The sequence below is a fragment of the Lynx rufus genome, unplaced genomic scaffold (assembly GCF_022079265.1).
Source record: "Lynx rufus isolate CCGP_SWC_20201006 ecotype Redwood Valley unplaced genomic scaffold, mLynRuf1.p SCAF_1, whole genome shotgun sequence".
Taxonomy (NCBI): Eukaryota; Metazoa; Chordata; class Mammalia; order Carnivora; family Felidae; genus Lynx; species Lynx rufus.
Genome location: NW_025814823.1, coordinates 156859701 through 156884835, shown reverse-complemented (window position 1 = coordinate 156884835; position 25135 = coordinate 156859701). Strand labels below are relative to the sequence as shown.

The 25135-nt window shown below is 36.0% G+C and overlaps 1 protein-coding gene across 26 annotated transcripts in view; it reads left to right on the top strand.

Moving 5' to 3' along the window:
• The window catches only part of MCTP1 (multiple C2 and transmembrane domain containing 1), a 525474-nt gene that overhangs the window by 348312 nt on the left and 152027 nt on the right, over positions 1–25135 (top strand). For 22 of the 26 annotated variants that reach the window (XM_047089153.1, XM_047089172.1, XM_047089119.1 and 19 more), the window contains 6 exons: positions 265–358; positions 18136–18238; positions 20003–20105; positions 20434–20535; positions 20916–20990; positions 23034–23153. In XM_047089153.1, coding sequence (XP_046945109.1) covers positions 265–358; positions 18136–18238; positions 20003–20105; positions 20434–20535; positions 20916–20990; positions 23034–23153 — 597 coding nt within the window. Of the gene's footprint in view, positions 1–264; positions 359–18135; positions 18239–20002; positions 20106–20433; positions 20536–20915; positions 20991–23033; positions 23160–25135 lie in introns of those variants that run through there. The other 4 variants (XM_047089109.1, XM_047089092.1, XM_047089282.1 and 1 more) reach the window with 4 other exon arrangements.

Here is a 25135-nt window from a genome sequence, read left to right as displayed (position 1 = left end):
TTTATGGGGAAGGCATGTGGTATTTTTTATTCTTTCAAAAAGTCTTGTAGAGCAATAATTACCTATGTAGATACATATGTGTGCCTATGCATATGTACTCGTTAATGATGGTGGATGATACTTTGTACTGAAGAAACACAAATATCCCTTTGAATCACTTAAGCAGCATCCTAAGATCAATCATAAAACTTAGTGTTTTCTCAGCACACTCTTTGAGACCCGCTAGGACCTCTCTTTCCTAATATCGATGTTGGGGTCTTTCAGAGCCCATTGCGAATATTTCACAACCTGAAAGATGTGGGATTTCTCCAGGTGAAAGTGATCAGAGCAGAAGGGTTAATGGTCGCCGACGTCACAGGTAAGAAATGAGGCAATTCTCCTAGTGCCTATATTTATTTATATATGTACATATATATAAATATATATATCAAGCAGCATGCAGGGTTCACACCATTAATGACTAAACTCATTTCACCTGACTGGATCATCAAAGTAAATAGTATAAATACAAAGTTTCAGGTTTGATCTTATAGGATTTGCCAACCACCCAGTTTTTATAGTGTCCCCGCTTTTTGAAAGAAGTGTAATGTATTAAAAAATAAATGACTTTTGAATCATTGCCTTCTCCACAGTTTGCCAGACATTAGTGGGAATATTTCTTCCAGGTTTCATCATTTCAGCACCTTGGAGTAATGCTACATCTCCTTCTCTTGGGCAGAATCACTCTTTTTGTTGTTCAAATTCCTTAGCACATCCCAGAGATAATTCTAGATCTACACTAAGCATCTACCTTGTTCCACTTTTTTTAACAAAGAAATGGGCCTGTAAAAACACTGAAACCAGTCTTATTTCTTAAAGCTTCCTGATTCAGATACTGCTGTTCCTGTGATATATTAATAATTGACTAATGATTATTATTTCCTCAATTTCCAGAATTAAATTGTTTTTTAAATTTGCAATTATGTGATCATTCATTTACTCTTGAATTTCATAGGTTTTGGGGAATATTATTCCATTCCTCAAGTTGTCTGTCTCAAGATTTGTTATCCATCTTGAACAATTTTTGTGTAAATTTTGCTATTCCTGAAAGAAAGCATCCACTTAGTAAGTTGTAGAAATGTGCTTACCATTGTGAATGTTCAGCAAGTTGATCCTAATAAGGTAGCAGACTTACCTGAAGGGGAGAAATGCTCTTTTCCTACCATCTAAGAGCTTGTAAATCCATTACATGATTGTTGGTACCCTTCTTTAATTCATCAAATCTAAACAGAACAGAATCAAAACCAAATTAAAAGATCACATGCCTTAAAACTAAAATAGCAGATGCCCGCTCCAAAATGGCAATATTTTTAAAATTTTAATATTTGCGTAGTGTCGAGTGACTATTTACTGTGTGATAAAAATAAAAATGTTGAGAGTTTACAGTTTCTTCAAACAGGTGATTACCCACTCATTTGTAACCAAGAAGATAATAACAACTGTCAAATATTCTTTCAAGACAGGTGTACTTGAAAATACTGGGAGAGAGAGTAATGTGTAATCTTTTTACAAGTATGCCCACTTGGTTCCTCCTACTAAACAATTAGTGAATGCTAAATTTATTCATTTTCTTTTTTATTTATGATGTGGTTATATTCAAATTAATCTGGACATAATGTATTTCATTTTCTTTTCTTTTTACATGTTGTATTTATTATTAGAACCAGCAGTCAACAGTGAATGATTGACTGCTCTTTTTTTGTTCACTTTGGACATTAACTTAAAGACTGGTATAGGAACTCAGTATTGCTTTTACACTACAGAGGTTACACCTAACCTCTGATTCCCAGAAGCAGATAAATTCAGGAATTCGTGGCAGTGACATTCACCTTCATGGGAGACACCTTCAATTTTCCTCAGGATTTTCTGTATGGCAGGGGAGCCCCCAGTGCTGAGCTGAAAACCTCTGAAGACAGGGAGAAATGCCTAAAATAATCAGTATCTCAGTGGGCACCTAAGTGCTAAGAATTATTACTGAACATTTATAGGGGGCACACTAATTTCTTATAAAAAATATTCCAGTCTCATTTACTTCAAAAGCTTAGACACCTGACCATTACACAAGTTGAATGTAATTATTTAAGTTTGCTTCTCTTGGAGAGAAGCTGTCATTGCTTTTAAAACTCCATGAATATGCAAACTATGTTAACCCACTTGGCCTATACGCCACTATGGAAGTTAAAGTACATGTTCTTTCAAAGCTGTAAAAAATAGATATATTTCTTTCCTAATGGTTCTATGTAAATTAATGTGAATAACAATAGCCTTTTCCCTAGGGATTCAGTGAGACATAATTTTGATCTGGTAAAATGAACTTTAATTTGGGGAATACTAAATAACAGATTCTCCATTATTTTCCCTCCAGTTTTAGGATATAAATCTAATGATTCCTCATTCCACACTGACCTTATAATCTAATGTGCTCTGAATTGAACAAGAGAGATGTTGAACTATTCAGGGGCAAGAGGATAATTCAGTCTTTGACCTTGCTCACTCTTGGACCTTTTGTGGTCTTTATGACATTTGTGATGGTGGCAGAAACTGAGGACCACATATTTAAGTGAGAAGGGTCGGAATATACTACCAACTTTAAAAATAATCTTTACTTCTGGAAAGGATAAATACTTAAGGGTAAACTGATCCTCCCTGGTCTTTGCCATTAAATCTGGAGCACAAATAAGCTCTTTGTATACTTGCTTTTTTACTTGTTCAGAGAAGAACTTGAAAAATCTGCTGTACATCCTAGTGATAATCACAGTCAGGCTCTACAAGATATTCAGCAACGATTTGAAAAACAGACATTGAGTCAATGATGCTGTCTTCAGATCCTCAAATTAGCATCCATTTAGGAGTGTTGTGGATGGAGAGGGGAGATTTTAAATCACTGATCGCTCTCTGAGCTCAACAAAGAGTATTTTCTGACCTGGTATAAATGAGGCTATTATTATAAGATACTTAGTTGGCATCAGAACACTTTTTTCTGGCAAGTCTAGCAAGACAAACGTATATTTGACCAACTTGGCTCTACTTTTAAAATATGCTTAACGATCAGAATGTAAAGTCAAACTTCCATAGTTCAAGCAAAAAAAAATTTAAATTACAGTATTCCATCATTTAACATGGGCCCGGGGGAAAAAGAGATTCCATAATCTTTTAAGTAGCCATCAATCTTACTGCAGTTACAAAGAATTTTTTCCTTTCAAAATGTAAAATTTTTCTTTTGTTACAACACATTCATTGAGTAACATTGTGATACTGTATTAACTCTGTGTGAATAAAGAGCAATTGAGACTCTCTTTGAATGAGTGAGTACAAAGCACAAATTACTTTTTAATGAAACCCTCAATTCTTTCCCTTTCCACAAAAAGCCTATAGCCTTGTTCAGCTGAACACTCCTACAGTAGGGTCACTTCAGTTAAGCCCCTAATAAACTGTTGATAGTTGAGGGTAGTTTTTTCTTCAGTCTCAATAGCCCAGTGTTGGACAGTGCACTTCAAATCATTAAGGTTAATACAGATTTAAAAAAGAGATTAACTCTGGTGGTTAAGGCCTCAATTTACAACTCCCACACATACACATGCATTGAGCAAGGCACAAGAGTGGATTGAAATTTCAGTCAAATTGTGGGCAGCCTTTCACAGCCTGAGAAAGTGGCACTCTGGTGTTCAAAGTTGATCAGCTAAATTCTTCGTGAGGGAAAAAGTTTGATTAAGTGAAAAATACTTGGCAGTACAACTTACTTACCTTTCAACTAAACAGTGAAAAGGTGAATGTCTTTCTGTACCATCAAAGCAAAACCTAGACACTGGCCCTGCGTTCACTGGGGAAAATTCTGCTGCTAAATCAAGTATTCCTTAAAACTGGACAGTTTGTGAGGAGGGAAAGACCGCCAGCCGGGGCAGGGGGGGTGGGATTTTTTTTAAGGTGGTGGGAAACAGTTCGTGTTGGAGTTTGTCTTTCCTAGCTTCTAATTACCCTCTTCGTTGGATGGGGCCTAATTTCTGCTTTCAACAGAACATTTAAAGTCTTCTATATTGAGTGAGGCTTTCTTCACAGAGTATTTAGACCTGGCCTATTGGTTCTTTCAAGTTCTAAGAGAAGAAAGAGAAAAGGGTTCTTCTCTTCAGCCCCTCCCCTGCATTTTCCCCTGGGTTGTTTTTTTGAGTTCCGAGGAAGAGGTCACAGCCTCCCCAGGGATACCAGCCACTCAGGTTCAGAAACAGTGATATGGGGGAACTGCGAAGCCCTTTCAACAGATGCCCTACCTTTTCACTGTATTAAAAGGAACACTAATATAAAACTTCTCCACCCCAGGTGAATTGATCTCTCAAATTAATGCACCATCTCTTTCAGGAAACAATAGAGGGAGAGGGAGAGAAAAAAAGGAAGCGAGGGAGAGGATTTTACAATTAACATAATCTGTCACTGAAACAATCCCATCAAATGAGCATATCTTTTTCTAAAACAAGGCTACACATAAAGACCTGTGACTCACCAGCCCCATAGTCTGGAAACGTACTAGTTATTAAGGGAGATGTTTACTACCCTTTTATTTGCATAGACTTTTCCCATGTTTTTCTTTAGGAAAACTGTCTTCATTGTTGAAAAATATTTAAGTAACAAAACAGCAGAAAAAGACATGCTACAGTTTTTTTTACCAGCTTCCGTGAGAGTCTTATTATCTTAAGAAATAACAGTTAGCAGCTCAGATTCATTAGCAGAGCTAAATTTAAGCCCCATTTGACAGGCTGCCTAGAAAACATTTTGTTTTGCTGTCTGTGGGCTTTAATTAAGATGTGTTCAATTTCAGTCCTCTTCAGTCTAGCGCCACCCCCCCCCCCCCAACCTTGCTGTGTCACAGACCGGCGATCAGACACTTTTAGATGGTCCGGCCCATGACTTTGACCTTCTGCGCAGTCCGGCGTTCCCTGGGGAACCGTTCAACTCATGAGGTCTGATTTCACACTTCCAGGATGCCTCAGCTCTCTTAACAATGACAGGGAGACAAAGCCCTTTAGAGCAGGCCGCATGGGGACTTGTTTAAATTGGAAACCAGAGAGGAGTCAAGGAACAAGGTTATGGGCTACAGAATAGTGCTTTTAATAAAGAGCTCACAGCTCTGGCTCAGCTCAAAGAGGTCTACCTCTGTACAATTAATTGAGCCATTTATCTGGAGCATCTTAGGCCTCTACTTTCTCACAGAATTGCGTGGTAAATATCAGCTAAGAAGCAAATGAGATATGCATGAAATGAATTTTAACACTTTGATTACTGTGCTTCCAGTCTTCATTAAAAGTAAATTTATTTGTATTTCTGACCTCATTATCAGTAGGCTGCCTGCATTTTTATTGGTTCCTGTGATTTCCAGCTTGAGTATGTCATGAAGGGATATTTTATATAGAGATTTGGATTTATTATTCTTGGTATTTTCCCTGAACATTATGGGTCTATTCAGAGAAAGAAAATGAAAAGGTAGTTGTACAGAAAAAAGCGAGTCTGTTCTTTCAAAGTTTTATATACAGTTGGAGAAATGCCAAGCACATATATATAACGTAGATAAGATATTGTCCTTTTAAAAAAAATTAACTTTTTGTGGGTTACCCAAGCAAATTGCATAAGATATATTCAGTTGTTGCTTGAGTGGACCTCAGAATACAAGAGTTCTACTGGAAGAAGTGGGTATATGTCTTCTTTTATAGAACTATAGCAGTTTGAATGTTTAATAGCATGTGCCTTGAATTATATCATCGTATTTATTAATATTGATGATATCTGATAAATGCAGTCTTAGATTTTATGATAATTACTTAAAACCTGTTAGGAAGATGAGAAAATAGATCTCCTTTAAATGCTACATAGCTCCTTTGACAGTATCATATAGCATATGGAGGAAGTCCTTCCTATTTGTGAATTAGCAAGGGTGAAATCATTTACCAAATAAAAGTGGCTTATGTATGGATGTCATTCTTAAGTTTTTTTTTAACTTTTGCCATCTTTAAATCTTAAAATTATATTGATTGCTTGAAACAAAAATACCTAGGTTTTACACAAAATGTTTTGAAAATTTCCCAAGCAAAGTATGCTTTATTTCCATTATATAACCTAATGATGTCCCTATTTGCTTTTTAAGAATTAAGCTTATAGAAGATTATTAAGCAGATAGTAGAGTTTGAAAAGAAACGTCATCCAATTTATAATGCATCAAAAATACCCAACACCTGACAATCTTATCATTATAATACGCCTAGTTTAGAAAATGACATTACATACATACATGTTAAATGTCCTAACACTATATAAATATCTTCCTTAAGGATGAAATTAAACAAAAGAAGGCATCACAAGAAGAAAAAGCAAATCATTGCTTTTCATTCTTTTTTTCCCCCTTTCATTTATGTCAACATAGCTTACATAGAAATAAAAGGTGTTTCCTTTTAGTGCTTGCATTTTTACAAAACTAAATCATATTCTAATTTTAGAAATGCAAAAGTGTTTTTCTAAAACCAAACAGTTAATATTAAATATTTGTGAGAAGAGGAATCAAAATGATAATGTAACACAAGGGCTAGTGAGGCTGAGTCTGAACTAGTGTTTTACATGGAATTACAGAACTCATGTGTGATTCATATGCAGGTCACATGGTCAGAAGATACTGCTCTGGAAGAATAGGTGGGATGACAAAAGAGATTAATAATTGGGTTTGATATGCTCTAGAGGTGAAGGACTATGGGCTGAGAAAGTGGTGGTCCCACTATCAATGGGAAATGAGGGGAAAAGAAATACTATAAAGTAATTAATTGTGTTCTGTGGAAGTAAGATTACAAAATGATCCTTTGAGTAAAGAAATAGATCATTGGTGATCTGGCTTGAATGGCTAGCTTCCATTTGGTGCTTGAAGAAATGCTTTCAGATGCTAGAATCATTGTTTAAAATTAAATGTTTTTTTTAAATTTTTTTGTTATGACATAGTTGTGTAAATAAGAAATACATTTCCTGGGATGACGGACTAGGAGACTGGTGCAAACAGAGAAGATCTGGATTTAACTAGACTTTTGGGAAAAAAATCTTACCATAGGAATATTTGGGCTGTATGATAGTAAAGTTAGGTGCATAAATGATTGAATGGCCACACCCAAAAAGTGATTGTTATAAAGGATTGATGTCAATGGGTGTGCCAAATGGAGGAATACAGGGCTCCGTTCTTGGTCTAACATGTTCAACCAATTTACTAGTGACTTTGAAGAGGCAATTGAGGGCTTCCTTATCAAACTTGCTGAGAGGGATAGTTAACTATATACTATATGCACATGTTATATGTTTATACTATATGTATATATTATATATTTAGATTTTAAATATTTACATAATATTATGGTACTTATACATAATATATACATGCATATTCATATATTCATATATATGTGTAATAATTTAGTTCAAAATAATAGGGTTAGTTCAACAAGGCGAGCATTAAAGAGTATAATTAAAAAGACTTACTGGGATATAAAACAGTGATGTCCTGCATTAACAGTAGAAAATATAGAAAAAAATTTAGGGTTTGAATTGAGGTTAAGCTCTGTGAGTGTGAATAATACATATATAAATTTTGTTACATTGTTTCACAGTATACAAATTGGTTATGTTGAATCAAAGGGGAATGTCCAGAATGATACCTCTGGACTCCTCAAGACACACTGGGGTATGAATTCAGCGTTAGAAGCTATTCTTTAAACAAAGACAGTGACAAAGCAGAATATATTCTCGATGGAGATATCTGGTGTTTTAAAATCAAGTCAGTTGAGAATAGCTCCAGGGAAATGATCATAATAATAATAAAAATAGTGGCAACTTACACTAACGGAGCCCTTAACACATGTCATACACTACCCTCAGCTTGGAACAAGGGTTATCACAATCTCACAACAACCTAATTAGTTGCTGTTGTTATGCCCACTTTACAAATTAGAAAACTGAGATGTGGAGGGGTTAATTAAGCAAGTGTCCACATTGGCATGTGGAGAAGACAGTGTGACAATTAATTATGCTACTTCTGCTTGCAGTCTGCAGCAGCAAAATGCACTCCACACGCTCTCAGTTAACTGAATACTAATATAAAATCTTAGGCAAGTACATCTGACCGGGTTGGCCAAACACACATCTGCAACCCTAGCTGCAAGGGAGTCTAAAAATGTGATTTTGGCCTTTACAGCCTGTCTCGTTTAGGAAGAGACACCAAAAGTTAGAATAGATGCTCAGCAAGCCATCCACATTAATAGTGCAAGAGGGTGGGTAATGAGCAGATACTTGAAGTGACAGTTGCTATACCCTCCCTTTGCACCCATTATTTCATTTTAACTTAAAAATGACCACAGAGGGCAAATCATAAAATAGGCAAATGTGACCGAGACGTAATTTTGTGTGCACTGTAAAGAAGCACTTCCCCAAAATTATAATTGCCAAGCATACATATCAGAATAGTCCTGTGGAGGTAGTGATTGCCCCATCACTGAAACCAGAGCCTATCGGATTGCCTGGTTGTAGAGAGGATTCAAGTCCCTGGTGAGCTATTCGAACTTGGCCTCTGAGGCATTTTTCCCAGCCCTCAGAATCAGAGATCCTGTAATAGGTACTAAGATGAGTAACAGACTCTTGAATGAGTAGATATTTTGTAGAAAAGAAATAAAAAGACAAAGATATGATTTTAAAGACAAAGGCTTGATAGATAGATGACAGTTTTCAGTTTTATTGCCTAATATAATATTTATTTATTTATTTATTTATTTATTGCCTAATATTTATATATTTAATCACCCAGTAGAGTACTTCGTTTTTTCAGTCTAAAGAATTTTATTCTACTGCAAAGTATCTTACCAGCTAACGAATTTACTTATAAGGAAGATTATCTGGAACCTGACACTTTTCTATGGGGAGTCTAATTAAATATATAATTACTGTAGGTCCTAAAGTATCTATAGGAACTTACCAAAACAAAAAAGCTTCTAATATTAACACTTATATCTTTGGACAAAGAACTTTTGTGTTTCCAATCTTGTAACCAGTCACTTGCATAGAGTTTCTATATTAAATATTAATTGAAATAAAATTTTTAAATGTTTTAACCACAATTTATGTAAACGTTCCAAAGCTGAGACATAATTTTTTCATAGCCTCCTCTCATTTTATAGATCCCATAGTCTCTCTTTTCTTTCTTTTCCAGTTTCTTATCTGTCTCATTTTATTTCTTGTTCTTCTGTCTTAAATTTCAAGCTTCCCAGCATATACCAAGATGGTTCAATTTTGGGACTCAAGCATGCGTCTTGTTACACGTAATACTATAAATATTCTTTTGCATCTAATTCTAGATCCCAAGGGAAATAAATTCGTATTTACATTGTGCTCTGTTTCCATTGCTCTTTGTCATGGTTCTCAAAGTGTGTGTGGCCCAGGAGCTTCCAGGAATCCCTAAGACTTTTCAGAGATCTTTAAAGTCAAAACTATTTCCATAATAATACTAAGATGTTATTGTCTTTTTCACTCTTTCTCTCATGAGTGGACGATGAAATTTTTCAAAGGTTATATTTTTGACTGCTCTGATGTTAACATGTTATAGATTTATTGTATCATTTTCAAATGAATGATAGTTGTACATGCTCTCATTTTTAATGTCTAAAATGGTGAACTGATAGATATGATTTATATAGAGAAAAGTTTCTTGATGTCCTCAAAAAAATTTTTTTTAATGTTTTATTTAATTTTGAGAGAGCATGAGCAGGAGAGAGGCAGAGAGAGAGGGACAGAGGATCCAAAGCAGGGTCTGCACTGACAGCAGAGGGCCTGACATGGGGTGCAGGCCCACAAACTGTGAGATCATGATGTGAGCCAAAATTGACCGCTTAACCCACTGAGCCAGTCAGTGTCCCTCCTTCAAAAATTTTTAAGAGTACCTGTGACACCTGGGTGGCTCAGTAGGTTAAGGATCTGACTTTAGCTCAGGTCATGATCTCTTGGTTTGTGAGTTCAAGCCCCACATCTGGCTCTGTGCTGACCGCTTGGAGCCTGCTTTGGATTCTGTGTCTCCCTCTCTCTCTGCCCCTCCCCATTTACTCTCTCTTTCCCTCTCTCCCTGAAAAATAAATAAACATTAAAAAATTAAAAAAAATTTTTAAGGGTACCTAAAGACCAAAATGTTTAAGAACTGTTGCTGTAGGGCAGTGATTCTCGTTTGGAGGAGGGCAGTATTGCCCCCTTGAGCATTTTAGAGCTTTATGGGAGAATGGAATTGCCACAGTGGTTAGGGAGCACTGCTAGTATTTGGTGGGAGTAGGTTGCGGATGTTAAATATCCTACAAAGTATTAGACGATTTTAAGTAGTGAAAATTGTCCTATGTTCCGCATGATTAAATATAGACATTGATATGGGTTTTAAATCTGTTTCATGATAATCTGAGCCTAGATTACATTCTGAAATACATATTATTTACTCAAGTCTTACAAATGGCTGCCATTTTATACTGCAAACACCAAAGACCTTAGGATTGCCTCCACAGCCCTTCATGATCTGGTTACCCATTACTTCCCTGACATGTTCTACAATTTTTCCCATTGTTCACTGTGCCCCACCATCAGGGTGCTTGAGCACACCAAGCCTTTGCTCTAGCTCTTGCCTCTGCCTGGGACCTTTATCTCCAGGTAGCCTTTTGACTACTCCATCACTTCCTTCAGTTCATTGCTCACATCTCGCCTTCTCAGTGAGGACCACTCCAACCACACTAATTAAATTTATAAACTGTGCCCCTTCTTGGCATTCTTCAAATCCTTTTTCCTGCTCTATTTTGTTCTATTTACATTAACATGTATCACTCTCTAACATAAAATATACTTGTTATTGTGTTCAGTATTTGGTCTCTTTTTCCTCCCTCCCCACCACAAACAGACTCCAAGAGAGCAGGGACCTTTCCTTTTTTTGTTTGTATGTTCTGGCATATAGTAGGCCTTCAATAAATATTTGTTGAATAAAAAAAAACATGGTTTTATTATAAACAACTTTCTATTTAGTGCTCCTTTATCATGGCATTAATGCATTATATGAAATCTTGAAATCATGATTGGGTCAGTTTAATTTCAAAGTAGTAAGGAAGACATTACAAAATCTTCAATTTGAAAAAAAGGTGTACTACATCTAATAGGCTGAGAGCCACAATTTTAGGGGGCTGGTTTTCCTGACACAAGGAAACCTGCGTCATGACTTCGTGAGGAAAGAGAAGTCCAATTATCATTACTCGGTCCCAGAATCAGACCCATTGGGAACCTAGTGAGGAGTTCAGTTAATGTATTTCTACCAATCATACATTTAAACTATGTTTAGGTCAGTTGATGAAAAAAGCAAAAGTCAAACCCCCATCTCCGGTGATAAGGGAGCGATTGCAAGATATATCCGACATACGTTGTTTTTTTGTTTTGCTGGACCCTGTGCAATTCCCTCATGTATGTAGAACACTGTTATATGTTATGATTGAAATTCCAGTTTGTGGAAAGGACAGAGGGCAACCATGATTATAAGTTTTTTAAAAAGATTAAAGTATAGCCATTTCAAACTGTGACACCTGAGGAAATTAAACCAAGGAGCTTAATTTGTGCAAGGTAGGCCCCAAATAAAAGGCCCCAATGGATATGAATTGCTTTCCATGCTATTGAAAGCCTTCTGTGTTTTCAGAGACAGGGCAACAAAGAGGTGGTCACTGCGTAGCCCCCCTACACACACATTTCTATAACACATCACATCCAGCAAACTGTGCTGCTTGTCAGCAGCAAAATGACCCTGGACAAAGCCCACCACTGATGGATCAGGATTAACTTTCTATTCTGGGAGCAAGAATATCTCTCAGTATCTTTTGAGTGACTTTAATGCTCAAACCAGTAGTTTGCACAAACTGAAGTCGTCCACTTGCCCACATAACAGGTAACAAGCAAGCAGGGGTGGTGCAGACTTTCCCACAGTTCTTTATAAATATGTCAGTGTTGTGACCTCAAAGAGCAAGAGCTAAGAGTGAGAGAGAATTAGCCAGTCGCTGCATCCTATTTATTCCTCAGTGCTGTTTTGAAGATTGCCAGAAAAGATGCCCATTGGAGACAATTCTGACATCTGTTTTTACTGTGGTGGGAATGGCTTTTCACCAGAAGAATTTAGGTATTAGAGCATATGCTTTAAAATTTGTTATAGATTTATTTTTGAGTTAAGATAGAAGAACCTCCAATTCTCATTCCCGCGGGAGATTTTTTCCCCCTATAAAAATACATAGGGGAAAAAAATAGCCCCTCGTATTTAACTAGATTATGGACAAATGCATTAGTCCTAACCCAGTATTTTTAAGTATCTACTTTATAGTCATTACATAGCATGTTTTTAAGTTTTTGTGTTGTAGAGACGCTATTAAAAGGATAAAGAGATAAATTTAAGCTAAACATTGCTTGTCATAAATTGTTAAAGTCTTTTTTTTAGGCAATTGTCCTTCTAAAATTGTTGGTGATAGAGATGCGTCATCACCATAGATCACCAGGGTCAGCTCATCCACTGAGGAAGTCTTCGCCTCCTCAGCCCTTCCTGTTCTAGAGTTAGAGAATGATATGCTTCTTTCTCGTTGCTTCCATTGCACCCTTCACTTACCTTTATTACAGCACTTGCAATCCTGCATTATAATTGTGTATTTACATGCCTATCATGCCCACTAAATTGTGCGTGCCTTGAGTGCTGGACTATGTCTTAATCATACTTATAATTCTGGGGTGAGAAGAGCAGGCATTCAATAAGTAATGAGTGCTTCAAAAGGTATTCCTATTTCTCTCTAGAAGATTGTCAACATGGAAAATTGCAATGTTCTCAAGCAAGGCTAAGACTCTCTGTTAGCAGTCATGGTGGTTAATGCAATCAACCCCACTGCTCCAGTCCCCGCCAAGCGCTGCAATTTCTATCTTGCATCCAAACCCATATCTTCATTTACCTGCACTGCAAAGGAGAGGATAGGTGCTTTTTAGCCAAAACAGTGAACGTTAAGGAAAAACCAGTTGGTACCCACAGGTCAGCTTTAGCCTTATGACTAGAATAAGAGGGAGATGAGCGATTATGTAATCTGTTCTCATACATTTAGGCTGTTTAAATAGCCCAAAATAATCAGAGACAAAGTTCAACTTTGCATGCTGCCTTAATTTCTTGCATTTGTAGCCATACAGTATTGAATGAAATCATTACAAGCAGCATCTTTGCATCACTCTCTAGGGCTTTACAGAATACCATGTTCTTAATAGACATCAACACTGCTTCCTGTAGTCAATCCCTCTCCTCAGATACTCTCAACAAGCAAAGCAGCATATCACGGGGTCTAACTGAAACGATAAAAGGATGAAAAGAAGGAATAATTAAGGAGATAATTAATGGTTAGGTCCATCACTGGTATTTCTGTGATTGTTTTCAGTTGTTTAAGTGGCACATAATCAAGGCTGCAAAATTTAGAAACTGAAAAGCCAGTCATTTAAAGCATCATTTAGCAAGCCGGATAAGCACATTAACTATGTGTAGCCACTTCTTTAAAATAAAACTATGGTGAATGCTTTTTAGTGGTAAGTTTATAGAATTTGATATTGTACGTTTACTATTATTTTGGTTGAAATTGCTCTTAATTTTTAATTACCCTTGAATCATGCAGTGGCAGAAGGATACTTTCTAAATTAGTCGAAAATAACAGTGTGTAAAGACCTGATGTTGGCATCCGTTACTGATAACTGTAAAAACATAACTTTTTAGAAGGAAAAGTTGAAGAGAAGTTAAATATAAAATTGGCTGCTCTCTCCTTACGTAAATTTTCCTCTTTACCAGATTCCAGAGAAAGCTACTCTGAGCACTTTGTTGAATGCTTCTAGTCCTTGGGAAAAAAGATTGACTTAGCCAAGCTCAATAAATTGTTTCTCATCAGCAAATAACAGTATCAGGCATGGTAGATTGTTTACTTTTGGTATCTTCAAGCCCTGTTGGTTCTACCTTCAAAATACATTCAGAATCCAATCACTTTCCATCACCTGGAGTATCACAGTATCCTCCTCACTCTTCTGCTACCTCCTCCATTGGCTTCTCTCCACCTTACTCTCCAAATAGCAGCCATCAGATCAAATACCTCCAAAAGCTTCCCCTAGCACTTCTAGAGGAAACGTATTCTAAAGAGACCTGCCACCCTCCCCATGCCTCATTCTAATACTGTCCCCCTCTCCCAGTCTATTCCTTCAGTGACACTGGTTTCTTGGATATTCCTAGAAACACAAGGCACAGCTATTTCTCTGACCTTTCCACAATCTGTTGTTGTTCTAGGTAGCCCAAAGCTCACTCCCTTGGCTCTTTCGTTTCTTTTTGCCCATGCGGAACTTTTTCAGTGAGACCTTCTCTGACAGTCCTTTTAAAAATTGCCCATATATGCATAGGGGCACTTGTACCCCAATGTTCATAGCAGCACTCTCAACAATAGCCAAATTATGGAAAGAGCCTAAATGTCCATCAACTGATGAATGGATAAAGAAATTGTGGTATATATACACAATGGAATACTACGTGGCAATGAGAAAAAATGAAATATGGCCTTTTGTAGCAACGTGGATGGAACTGGAGAGTGTGATGCTAAGTGAAATAAGCCATACAGAGAAAGACAGATACCATATGGTTTCACTCTTATGTGGATCCTGAGAAACTTAACAGGAACCCATGGGGGAGGGGAAGGAAAAAAAAAAAAAAGAGAGGTTAGAGTGGGAGAGAGCCAAAGCATAAGAGACTGTTAAAAACTGAGAACAAACTGAGGGTTGATGGGGGGTGGGAGGGAGGGGCGGGTGGGTGATGGGTATTGAGGAGGGCACCTTTTGGGACGAGCACTGGGTGTTGTATGGAAACCAATTTGTCAATAAATTTCATATATAAAAAAAAAAATCAAAAAGCCAAAGAAACCAAAAAAAAAAAAAAATTGCCCATATATACAAGTACTCCTCATTGTCCTCCCGATGTTTTTCTCTATAACACTTATCACCTTCTAAAGTACCATAAAATGTGTGTATGCATTGTCTATCTTTTTCCTCAATGTAACCACCATGAGGTCAGGATTATTATTATTATTTTATGCGCCTCTGCATCCTCAACACATAGAACACTGCCTGGTACATGGTAAGTAATAATTATTTGTTGAGTGAATGAATCTGTAGTCAAAACATTAGCCAGCTCTTCGCATGTGTGTGGCCGACTAACTGCTAAGATACAACACAGTTATTGGGAAAGGTGTTGCCTAGTGACTTATGCTTAAATACATTTAATTGAAGCTAAGTTAAATAGTAGTTTGGTCTGAGGTAAAAGGCTCTTTTTTTTTAATGTAAGTGCCATTCCATTTGGTACAGTGTCTAATATGGTCTCTTAAAAATTACATTGCTTACCTATTTCAAGTTATAAGCAGGTACATATGAGTGAATATTTTTGCCAATGATGGATGCCACTGGAATTTAGTCCAGCAAAATGACTGAGAAGTGGCTTCAGAGGGTTCTCACACTATTTTTGGTGCAGCATTGTCTCCAGGGCTTTAACATCTTCATTCTAATAGAAAACAATGGCTGAGAGAATGAGTGGTAGACAGAGGACATCAGTTTTCTCTAGGAATGGTCTTGAAAAATAATCAAGTAAATGGTAAGAAAATAAGGATGGACACTGCCTCATGGGCATAGGGTTTGATAAATGTATTCGTTTCTTAACAAGATATGGAAAGAGTTAATCATTAAGAACAGATTTTGTTTCTTTAAGACTCCATATCTTTTGTCAGCAAATACAGATAGAGTAACAAAGAAGGTGGTGAGTTCAGAGACTTTCCATGGGGTTGAAAGCCTCTTACACCATTGAATATAATTCCTGTAGGGAAAAAAAAAAAAAAAATCAAGGGAGGATTTTCATCTTCTGCTGATAGAAGTTTAAAGTAATTTTTCCCCCAATAGATATTGGTCTCTGAAGTTTGTTCTTGTGTTTTGCAATTGAAAAAGTGGTGCAACTTTGACTGAATCTCTTACACATTGTTGATCACTTGAGGGCAAGTAAAACCAAGTCAATTGAAATATAATAGTAACTGAAATAAAGCAAGTGAAAATAAGGAAACAAAAATGCCAATAAGTGCTCTCTTTATGTAATCTTTTTTCTTTTTCTTTTCTGTTTTTTTTTTTTTACTAAATTAATATTTACATGAATGTACACATATATGAGAAAGATTAAAAGGAGGTTCCAGGAAGAGTGTGAATGTTACACTTGGCTTTTAAATAAAAGTTACCAACACTTATCACTTAATCTAAAGTTCTATCTAAAGTGATAGTAAAATAATTACTCTTTTGGCATTGAATTCTATTAAATATGTCCTTAATTTTCTCTCTGATCATTACAGATAGGTGTTTTCTCCGTCCCACCCTTTTATAAATTATTTGAGGTGGTGGTTTATGTCCTCTTCTTTTGTGCACACTATAGTGCCCAGCACAAAGCTACGTGAAAAGAAGTGGGGTTTTAGAAATTGTTCAAATCTACTTTTTATGCTTATACTTGAATTCACGGAGGAAAATAAAATTGTGGATGTGGCGTATAAAACCTATTGCACTGTGTTTTAATGAACAAACTGTTCTTTTTTGAATTCCCTTTTCCACGTTGTGTATGAAAAAGGATAATACAGATCCTAAGGCAGAGATAAAAATTCTACCAGTCCTCAAAGGCTTTCTAGTCTCTACTCTTCAGTCAAAATTGTTCCTATGACCAAAAATTGAAAAGACTACCATGCTGTTAAAGTATGCAATCAACCTGGGGTATATGAGGCCGCTGAAATAACACACGTATATTTAATCTCTTTTTTTAATATAAAACTAATACGTTCAATTAAAGGTGAGTCAAAGTTGGTACAGCTCACTTTAAGAATTACAACATGGAAAGTAAATACACTGCTGTGAGGGAACACGTAGCTTATCTGTCCCTGATAGCTAATGAATTCCTTCCTATTAAAATTTAATTGAAAATCTTCAATGATATTTAAGCTTTCACAGAAGTGTAAACTACAGTGACTACAATTCACAATGCATCTAAAACAATTATTCTTTATCATTAAAGTTAATAATATGCACATTAACCTCTTATGTAGTCTAAATCAATATTGTAGTTTAAAAGATATGACCTCTGGACAGCTTTGTCTAAATATTGATTTCATTGTCATTTGTATAAGGTATCAAACAAATTACATGCTGCACTAATATCATTAATGCTGCCCCAAAGAGCCTCTGACTTTATGGGGTTCTTATAATACCTCACATGACATTACGAAATATTGAGGATATCACACAATATAATTGCCGAATGGACAAGATTTGACTATAGCAGAACAGAGTCCCTGTAAACAGATGATAACTTCCAAATTCTTTACTCTCAGTGGACAGGAAAAAAATACTGCTCTTTAACATGCAGACTGGTTGAGCGGTTAGGATTCAAATGGCAGAATTTCTTCTGCCTCAGAGGGTCTAATTTACCTTCTTGTGATGCCATAGATATTTCAGGAGGGAATCTGAAGGTACATTAAAATGGAGTAATTCTGTAATAAAGCAGTTTTCCCAACATAAACTTGTTTAGGAGTTTCTGTTATAAGTTACTAATGAGTCAGAGGAGTTGGAAAATATATGCATAAAAGTGAAGGGGTTGAGCCTTTCAAAGGATCATTATAGAATTAAATACAAATTGACTTAGGGATAAACTGGCATCACATCTTCTCTCATAATTGGCAGTAGTGTTATTTTTGTATTAAAAAAAGTGCAAATTGATATACCAGCTATATAATTTTCTCTCTTTCACTTTTTTCAGGTTCTAAATTGCTCTGAATCACAACAATTGTTAACATTACCCAGTTATGTCTAACTGTATTTTGATGTTGTTTTTAAATTTTTTAAACTGTACAATAGTTTTCGTTTTTTATAAAACTCTGTAGAAAAGAGATGTGGTCATGCTCATGACCCTGTGAACTGTGGGTGCTATTTGTACTGAAAATGTCCCCCCCAAATCTCTTATAGGCAAAAGTGACCCATTTTGTGTAGTGGAACTGAACAATGATAGGCTGCTAACACACACCGTCTACAAAAATCTCAATCCTGAGTGGAACAAAATCTTCACATTGTAAGTAATCATTACCTTGAACTCATTTCAAAACTGGAGCTAATAATATTTATTTGTGTGTGTGTGTGTGTGTGTGTGTGTGTGTGTTTATTCTTGACCGATTAACAACTCAGCACATCTGGACTGCCTTTGCTGGCAACACCGAATAGCATAATTGCACTACCTTTCTGATAGTGAAGCCTGGGGAAAGCGTATGCTGTTTTTCTGTGTTTTCACAGATTTTTTTTTTAAACTGAGGTTTTTATATGATTTGACTAAGGGTTTTGCTCCCATTAACTGAATTGCCATACCGCTTCTTCCTTTTATGCTTTCTATTGAAATTCCCCCCAAATGCACTGACACCAGGGAGGACAAAGCTCTATTTGTTCCATTGCTCAAATCAGCAAACAATTCAGTCTCGAATTCAGAGATGCTTTAGTTTTGTTTTATTGCATTTTAGTACAATAAGAACATTAAGTATTGTCCTAGTTACCAGATCACCATTTAGGTTGATTTTTCTTTTTTTTAAAAAAAAAAGTTTATAAATCTTTTGACTACACGCTAAAAAAGCTGCCGATCTACACCATAGTATCTCCTAAGTTCGTTGTGTGTGTGCGTGTGTGTGTGTGTGTGGGTGTGGGTGTATGTTTTTAACTGGGCTTTAGAAATGAACTCTGAACAAAGGAAAACTCTCCAAACAGAGTACTTCTTAAAAGTTTTCTAACATAGTTTTATTTTCTTGTATATGAAAACTGCTAAATTCCTCATTAATTTCTTATAATGTCTCAGCTTAAGAGCCAGTAACTAATCAGATTTAATTATCTGACCAATTTATCTTTAAGGAATTCCACATTTTTATAAGAGATGAAAGCCTGGTCAGGAGACTTGCACTCCTAAGAAGGTTGTTGAGAGTGTTTTTCCCTGGAATGCATAATTGAATGAATAGGTTTGATTATTATCAAAGCCATTAATTGATTGTGCCCTGATAAAGCCTCTTCTCACATGTGGTTGCAGTCTTTCAGTAATGAATATATTCATTTTTTTTGTTTTCTCTTAATTCATGTTTTCTTGGTAAACAGTTTGATCAAAGAATCAATGCTGTCAGCAATTGGGGTTTATTTTTCCAGAAACAAAAATTCAGAGCTCACACAGTTGTTTATTAACATACGTTGTCTGTGGAACATAATGGAACACTATTTAATTTCTAAATCCTGGGGTAGTACAAAAGCTATCAATGTTACATTTTCTCCATTCTGTTTTATGTGTTGGTTAATTTTTACTATAAAACTACCAGAAGTTTTGTTAAGAACTGTAAACAAAAAGATGTCCTACTGTTACAAAAAAAGAAAAATATACTGTGACTCTTGCTGATATCAAATTTACTGAAGTTTTGCATGGGGTTAATAGGAAGGTAGAAATTATTGTGATAATAATTAGAGGGAAAAGTCTCAAAAACATCAGTGCCACTTATTGATGGTTTTTTTTTTACAATAACTTATTCTGCGCCCATCCAGATGGAAGATTATATTTCATTAAAAAATTATAACTTGAAATTACAGTGGTGTTCAAAGTTCCAGATAATAGAACCATCACTGTAGTCTACTAAGGTGCATTATGGGAAATTCTGTCAGATACCAAGCTACCTTGTATATGTGTATATGCAAATAGCATACATAAAAACACATACACACAAAATCAGCTGGAGCCATCTAAATTTTCAAAAGCATTTTTGTTCTTGTTCCCCACTGATGAAGTCTTTTCTTCTTATGTGTATTTATTATGCAGCAACATTAAAGATATCCATTCAGTTCTTGAAGTGACAGTTTATGATGAAGATCGGGATCGAAGTGCTGACTTTCTGGGCAAAGTTGCTATACCATTGCTGTCTGTAAGTTTTATTCACCTGACACACTGCTCTGTGTTGCTTTTGCTCAAGGAAAAAAAAAACCCTCAGCTCTGTATCTGTCATTTCTCAACCAAGGTCTGTAATAAGAACACTAAAAATTTTAACATACTCAATTCACGGCCATGTTGAATCCCATGATAGTTAATTTTTCCTGACAGACTTGATCCTGGTAATGAACAGGTACTTGTCAGAATTGCCACAGTTGTTTTGGGTTCTCTGTCAGTTTCAGCAGCTGGGGGTCAAAGGTCACTGAGGGAGTGTATTCAGTGGAGACCGCGAGACAGACGGCTGTCATGTCCTTTTCCCGCAGATTCAAAATGGTGAACAGAAAGCCTACGTCTTGAAAAACAAGCAGCTGACAGGGCCAACAAAGGGGGTCATCTATCTTGAAATAGATGTGATTTTTAATGCTGTAAGTCTTAACTTTGGCTTTTTTGTACTGCTAAAGAGTTCAGTTTCATGAAAGCTTTTGTTCCTGATTTGTAGAGAATTTCTGTCATTCCTCATTTTCTCTAAACCTTGATGTATCCTGGAGAATACGCTTCTGCCACTGCCTGGCACACCCACACTTTCTGTTATAGTTGGCGGCTGCCACTGCGGCTGTGCTTCGGCCGCTGCCTGCCGGCGTAAGAAATGGAAGCGCATGCATGTGCAACTGTATACATTTATATTTTATGAGCACAGCAGCCAGGACTTTGAAACTTTAGGAATTATTGCAAATCGAACTGCGTGAAAAACTTGTAAACGTTTGTAATATATTAATCCATAACAGACACATATGTTGATGTATAGGTGAAAGCCAGCTTACGAACATTAATACCCAAAGAACAGAAGTACATTGAAGAGGAAAACAGACTCTCTAAACAGGTAAAGAGCAAGGAAAGATTAACCCCTCTGGGAAGACCTGATTGTATCTGTAAAACATCTAAGTAAATTCAAATAAACTTTGGAAGTATAGAGGGGGGGAAGCCTATGGAATTGTTGATCATCTACTTATGTGAAATGGCTCTTTCTTTTTCTCTTTCTTTCTCTCTCTTCCCTTCCTTTCCTTAAAAGATCAAGCAAGGACAATACCAAACTAATAAATTAGATGGGGGTGGTCAGAATGGAAAGGGGATACTGTAGGTGCTGCATAGAATGGATATGTATTCATGCATTGGCGTAAGAATGATCATTTTGAACATAAAATACTGTCTGATTGCCATGGAATGTGTAAGAGAGAACACCAAAAGCCGAGGTTCAAATATATGTCCAGACGACCACCCACAGGTATGATGCAGGTGTGTGTAAAGCGAGCCCTGCGTAAAGCTCTTCCCTCTAATCCACAGGAGAGGGGCTCCATCTTTTAAGGGAAACCTCCCTGTTAATTAGATTTTGACTATGATCTTTTAGAAGTGAACTTTTATTGGCATTTTTAGCTAGGAAAATAGAAAATCAGCACATCTGATTTCTCTGTCATAAATAAGGCTTGATATCCTGTAATTAGACACAGTCTTAAATTAGGTTTGTTATCAAGTTAAGAAAGGGTACTAAGCTACCTCTTTAAAAAACTGTTTACTTCCAATTAACACAGCTAAAGTAAAATGTTTTTGTTGCGGCGATAAAGCATACAGAACTCATTTGTGTGTGTTAAAATATTGAACAATTTTCTGTGCTATTAGAAGCCTAAAATTAGTTTTGTTTTACATCTAATCAATTCACCATAAACAGTGGGATCTTTGGTTGTTTAAAGACAGTGCATGCATTACAAATGCAATATCTATCTAAATAGAAATACAGATTACATTGTTTTCACAATTATAGATAAAAGTAATGAAAGTAGCTCTAAAAGGACAATGATCAGGGTAGGAAGGAAAGAAGGAAAACAAAAAGGGTGACTCTTTTCCTGAAAGAATTTCAATTTTAATAACTTATTAAAACTGGTTTGCCTGTACATGCATCTATATTTAGACATACACATAGACATATTTTTTCCATATGACCTCAGGAAACTTTATATAACTACTTCTTTAAAATACCAGATCACTATTGAAGTATATTTGGAATTAGCAAAATATTACCCGTAGACATAGTATTCTAATTATTAGCACAGCTGTAGATCATTTTTTGTATCATCATCTAGCATATGGGCTATTCTTTTACAGTTGTAGCCATGCCTTGTTTTAAATTTTAGATTTAAATTGTACCAACTCTCATATACCGTTTTAATGAAAGATTTTGTAAAGCACTTGGTTACCATAATTTTTTTCTTAACTCCAAAACGGTGAAAAAGTAATGAGAAAATACAATTTAAATTTGTTGTGGAAAGGAGAGACAGAGAATTAGACTGAGAGGGAGAAACTGAGAGAGAGAGAGAGAGAGAGAGAGAGACCAAGAGAGACCAAGACTGAAAAATTGATAGTAAATAAGGGAGAATCCCACAAAAATGATGAAAATTTTGTTTTCTGTAAAAAAAGCAATACTTGACAGGTTTTTCTCTAAGACCTGAAATTGAAACATTCCACGTTATCCGTTTCACTTTCAAATATCTTGAAATTAAGGCATGTAAAGAATCTTAAAACCACAATAAGATTTAAGAATTTAAAAATATATTTAAGATTCATGGTATGTAAATGTTTTTAATTTTTGGAGATGTTTGCCTTTTGCACACAGGTAGCCCAATCCACATAATAATGCTTTTTTTAAGAAAATCTATTTAGCTAAGGAATTGTTCTTATAATTCAGTTCTTTCTGCTGTTTCCAGAGATACTTCTCTTCCTTTCACTCATGAGCCAAATTGCTTGGTATATTCTTCCAACTTCATTAACTTTATGAATCCTTTTCAAGTCACACTAAACTTGAAGAATTTTGTGCCATATCTGATGGCTTTTAGTCTTGCAAATTCTAATAATATTTTCATCTTTTGTACAGCTGCTCCTAAGAAACTTTATCAGAATGAAGCGTTGTGTCATGGTGCTCGTAAATGCTGCATACTACGTTAATAGTTGCTTTGATTGGGATTCACCCCCAAGGAGCCTCGCTGCTTTTGTGGTATGATAATTCTTTATTACTTACATTGTTATTCATTAAATTCAGTAATCATAGCTGCATGTTTCTGTGGCTATAGTAACAGTTATGTTGATGTGGCCATTTTAAAACTCCTATTTTAAGACTTGACTGGACAGATTTGCCGTGGGCAGGAACCTGATGGATCGTTCAAGGTCTGAGTCCAAGAATACATCCCCCACCCCCACCAGATTTCCGGAAAGCAAGAAATCTCAGCCAATATATAATTTTCTCCATGACAGTCAAAAAGTAAAATTTTACATATTGCATAATTCCAAATCCCAATAACAGAGCCAAGAAAAGTCCTTAGTGTTAAAAAAAAAATTAATAATCTTGACCATCCTTATTTTAATGTTATTGTTCTATAGATTTTTTTTCAAAATATGAAAATCATTGGCAGTAGGATGCTGGTTGGTAATATTTTAATATGTGAATCAATTGGAAGTAGATGTGACCTATTTAAGAGACGTTTTATTGTTTCTGAGATTTCCAGTTTTTAAAAAGGCACAAGTGAGAATTTGATAGATCCAAATAGTCCTCTAACAATGTTCATCTTGTAGCCTTTTACTTTGGTTATTTAAAAACTGCTGATGAGACCAACTAGCAAAGCCAGAAAATCTGAGAGAATACTTTCCTCTGTGCTTTAGCTGGGATTTTCCGCTCTCACGTTAGTTTTGCTTATTCAGGATTTCAGTTTGAAGTTTAAGTAGAGTCCTTCTTCTGAAATCCTTTATTTTATTGTCATATTTGTTAGAAGATGAGTACCTTAGGCTTTCTTATAGTTTCCAGTTTAGCAGAATATGACTTTATGATGGAGCTCATAAGAAGAGCCTTAATTATAGTAACAAATCAACATTTTAGTATTACCATTCAAATGAGTGTCTGCACATCTGTTTAGCACTTTGAGCTCTGTCCTCCTCTCAGGCCTTGTATAGGACTTTCATTAATGTCTGAGCACATGGAACAAAGAGTGTGTATGTCCCTTTGTGTTGTAAGTTACCAGAAAGTTAGGCAGCCTGCTTCCCATAGACATGTTGTTGTCTCCTTAAAGAAAGCAGTTGCCATCATCATTAAGTTTGGGAAAAGAAAATCTTCCTCTGTCAATACACTTTTAGTTAGCTCTTCCACATAATAAATACATTGGGGTACTGTTAAGCAAACTGGATTATGATTTTTCACTATCATAGAGACACTTTGATATTAATGAGGAAAAACTGACACTGAGTTTCTATGTATATTTAATGCCATTACTTCCAGGTTCCATGGGCCCTTATAACAGACGCAGTAATATTCTCCCAAAAATGCCATGATGCCATCTTTGATTCGCTCCTTCCAAACTCATCCCACACAACTGTTTATGAAATTTGAAAACAGGGGAATCTATACAGTTATGTCATTTGTTCAGGAACATTCATTCAGAATGCTTTAATGTTACAATGTATTGTATAAGTCTTCATAAACTTTCTCTTGCTTCTAGAGGTCACTGACGTAAAACGAATTCAAGATGGCAGGCTTTTTTCACATTTTCCTTTGATTAACAAAAATCAGGTGCTGAAATTCTGAGACACTTAGGTACATGTACATGATAACACTTGAGTGGTTTCACTGTAAGGGTATCCAAGTTCACTGGGAAAGACAGATTATAATGTCTCTCTCAGCTGGTAGTCAGTTTCCAACAGCCTTCATCCTACAAAACACAAACTGAATGCGAGATGCTTGCAAAAAAGGAGGGGGAGGCCACAGTAAAGGTGGGATAAGGGTCTGCAGACACGAATGGCGAGAAGAGGCCTCACAAGTCGCAATGTGAATGTGCAAGAAGAGTACTTTTGAGAAGAAATGATAACATTGACAGGTTCGTTGAATACAAGCCCTGAGTTACACTCTACTGAATGTGATTAAAATAACGAACAACAAAACTGAACTTCATTTATCTAGACCTGAGCTGGGCATACCATGAGAAGGGGGGC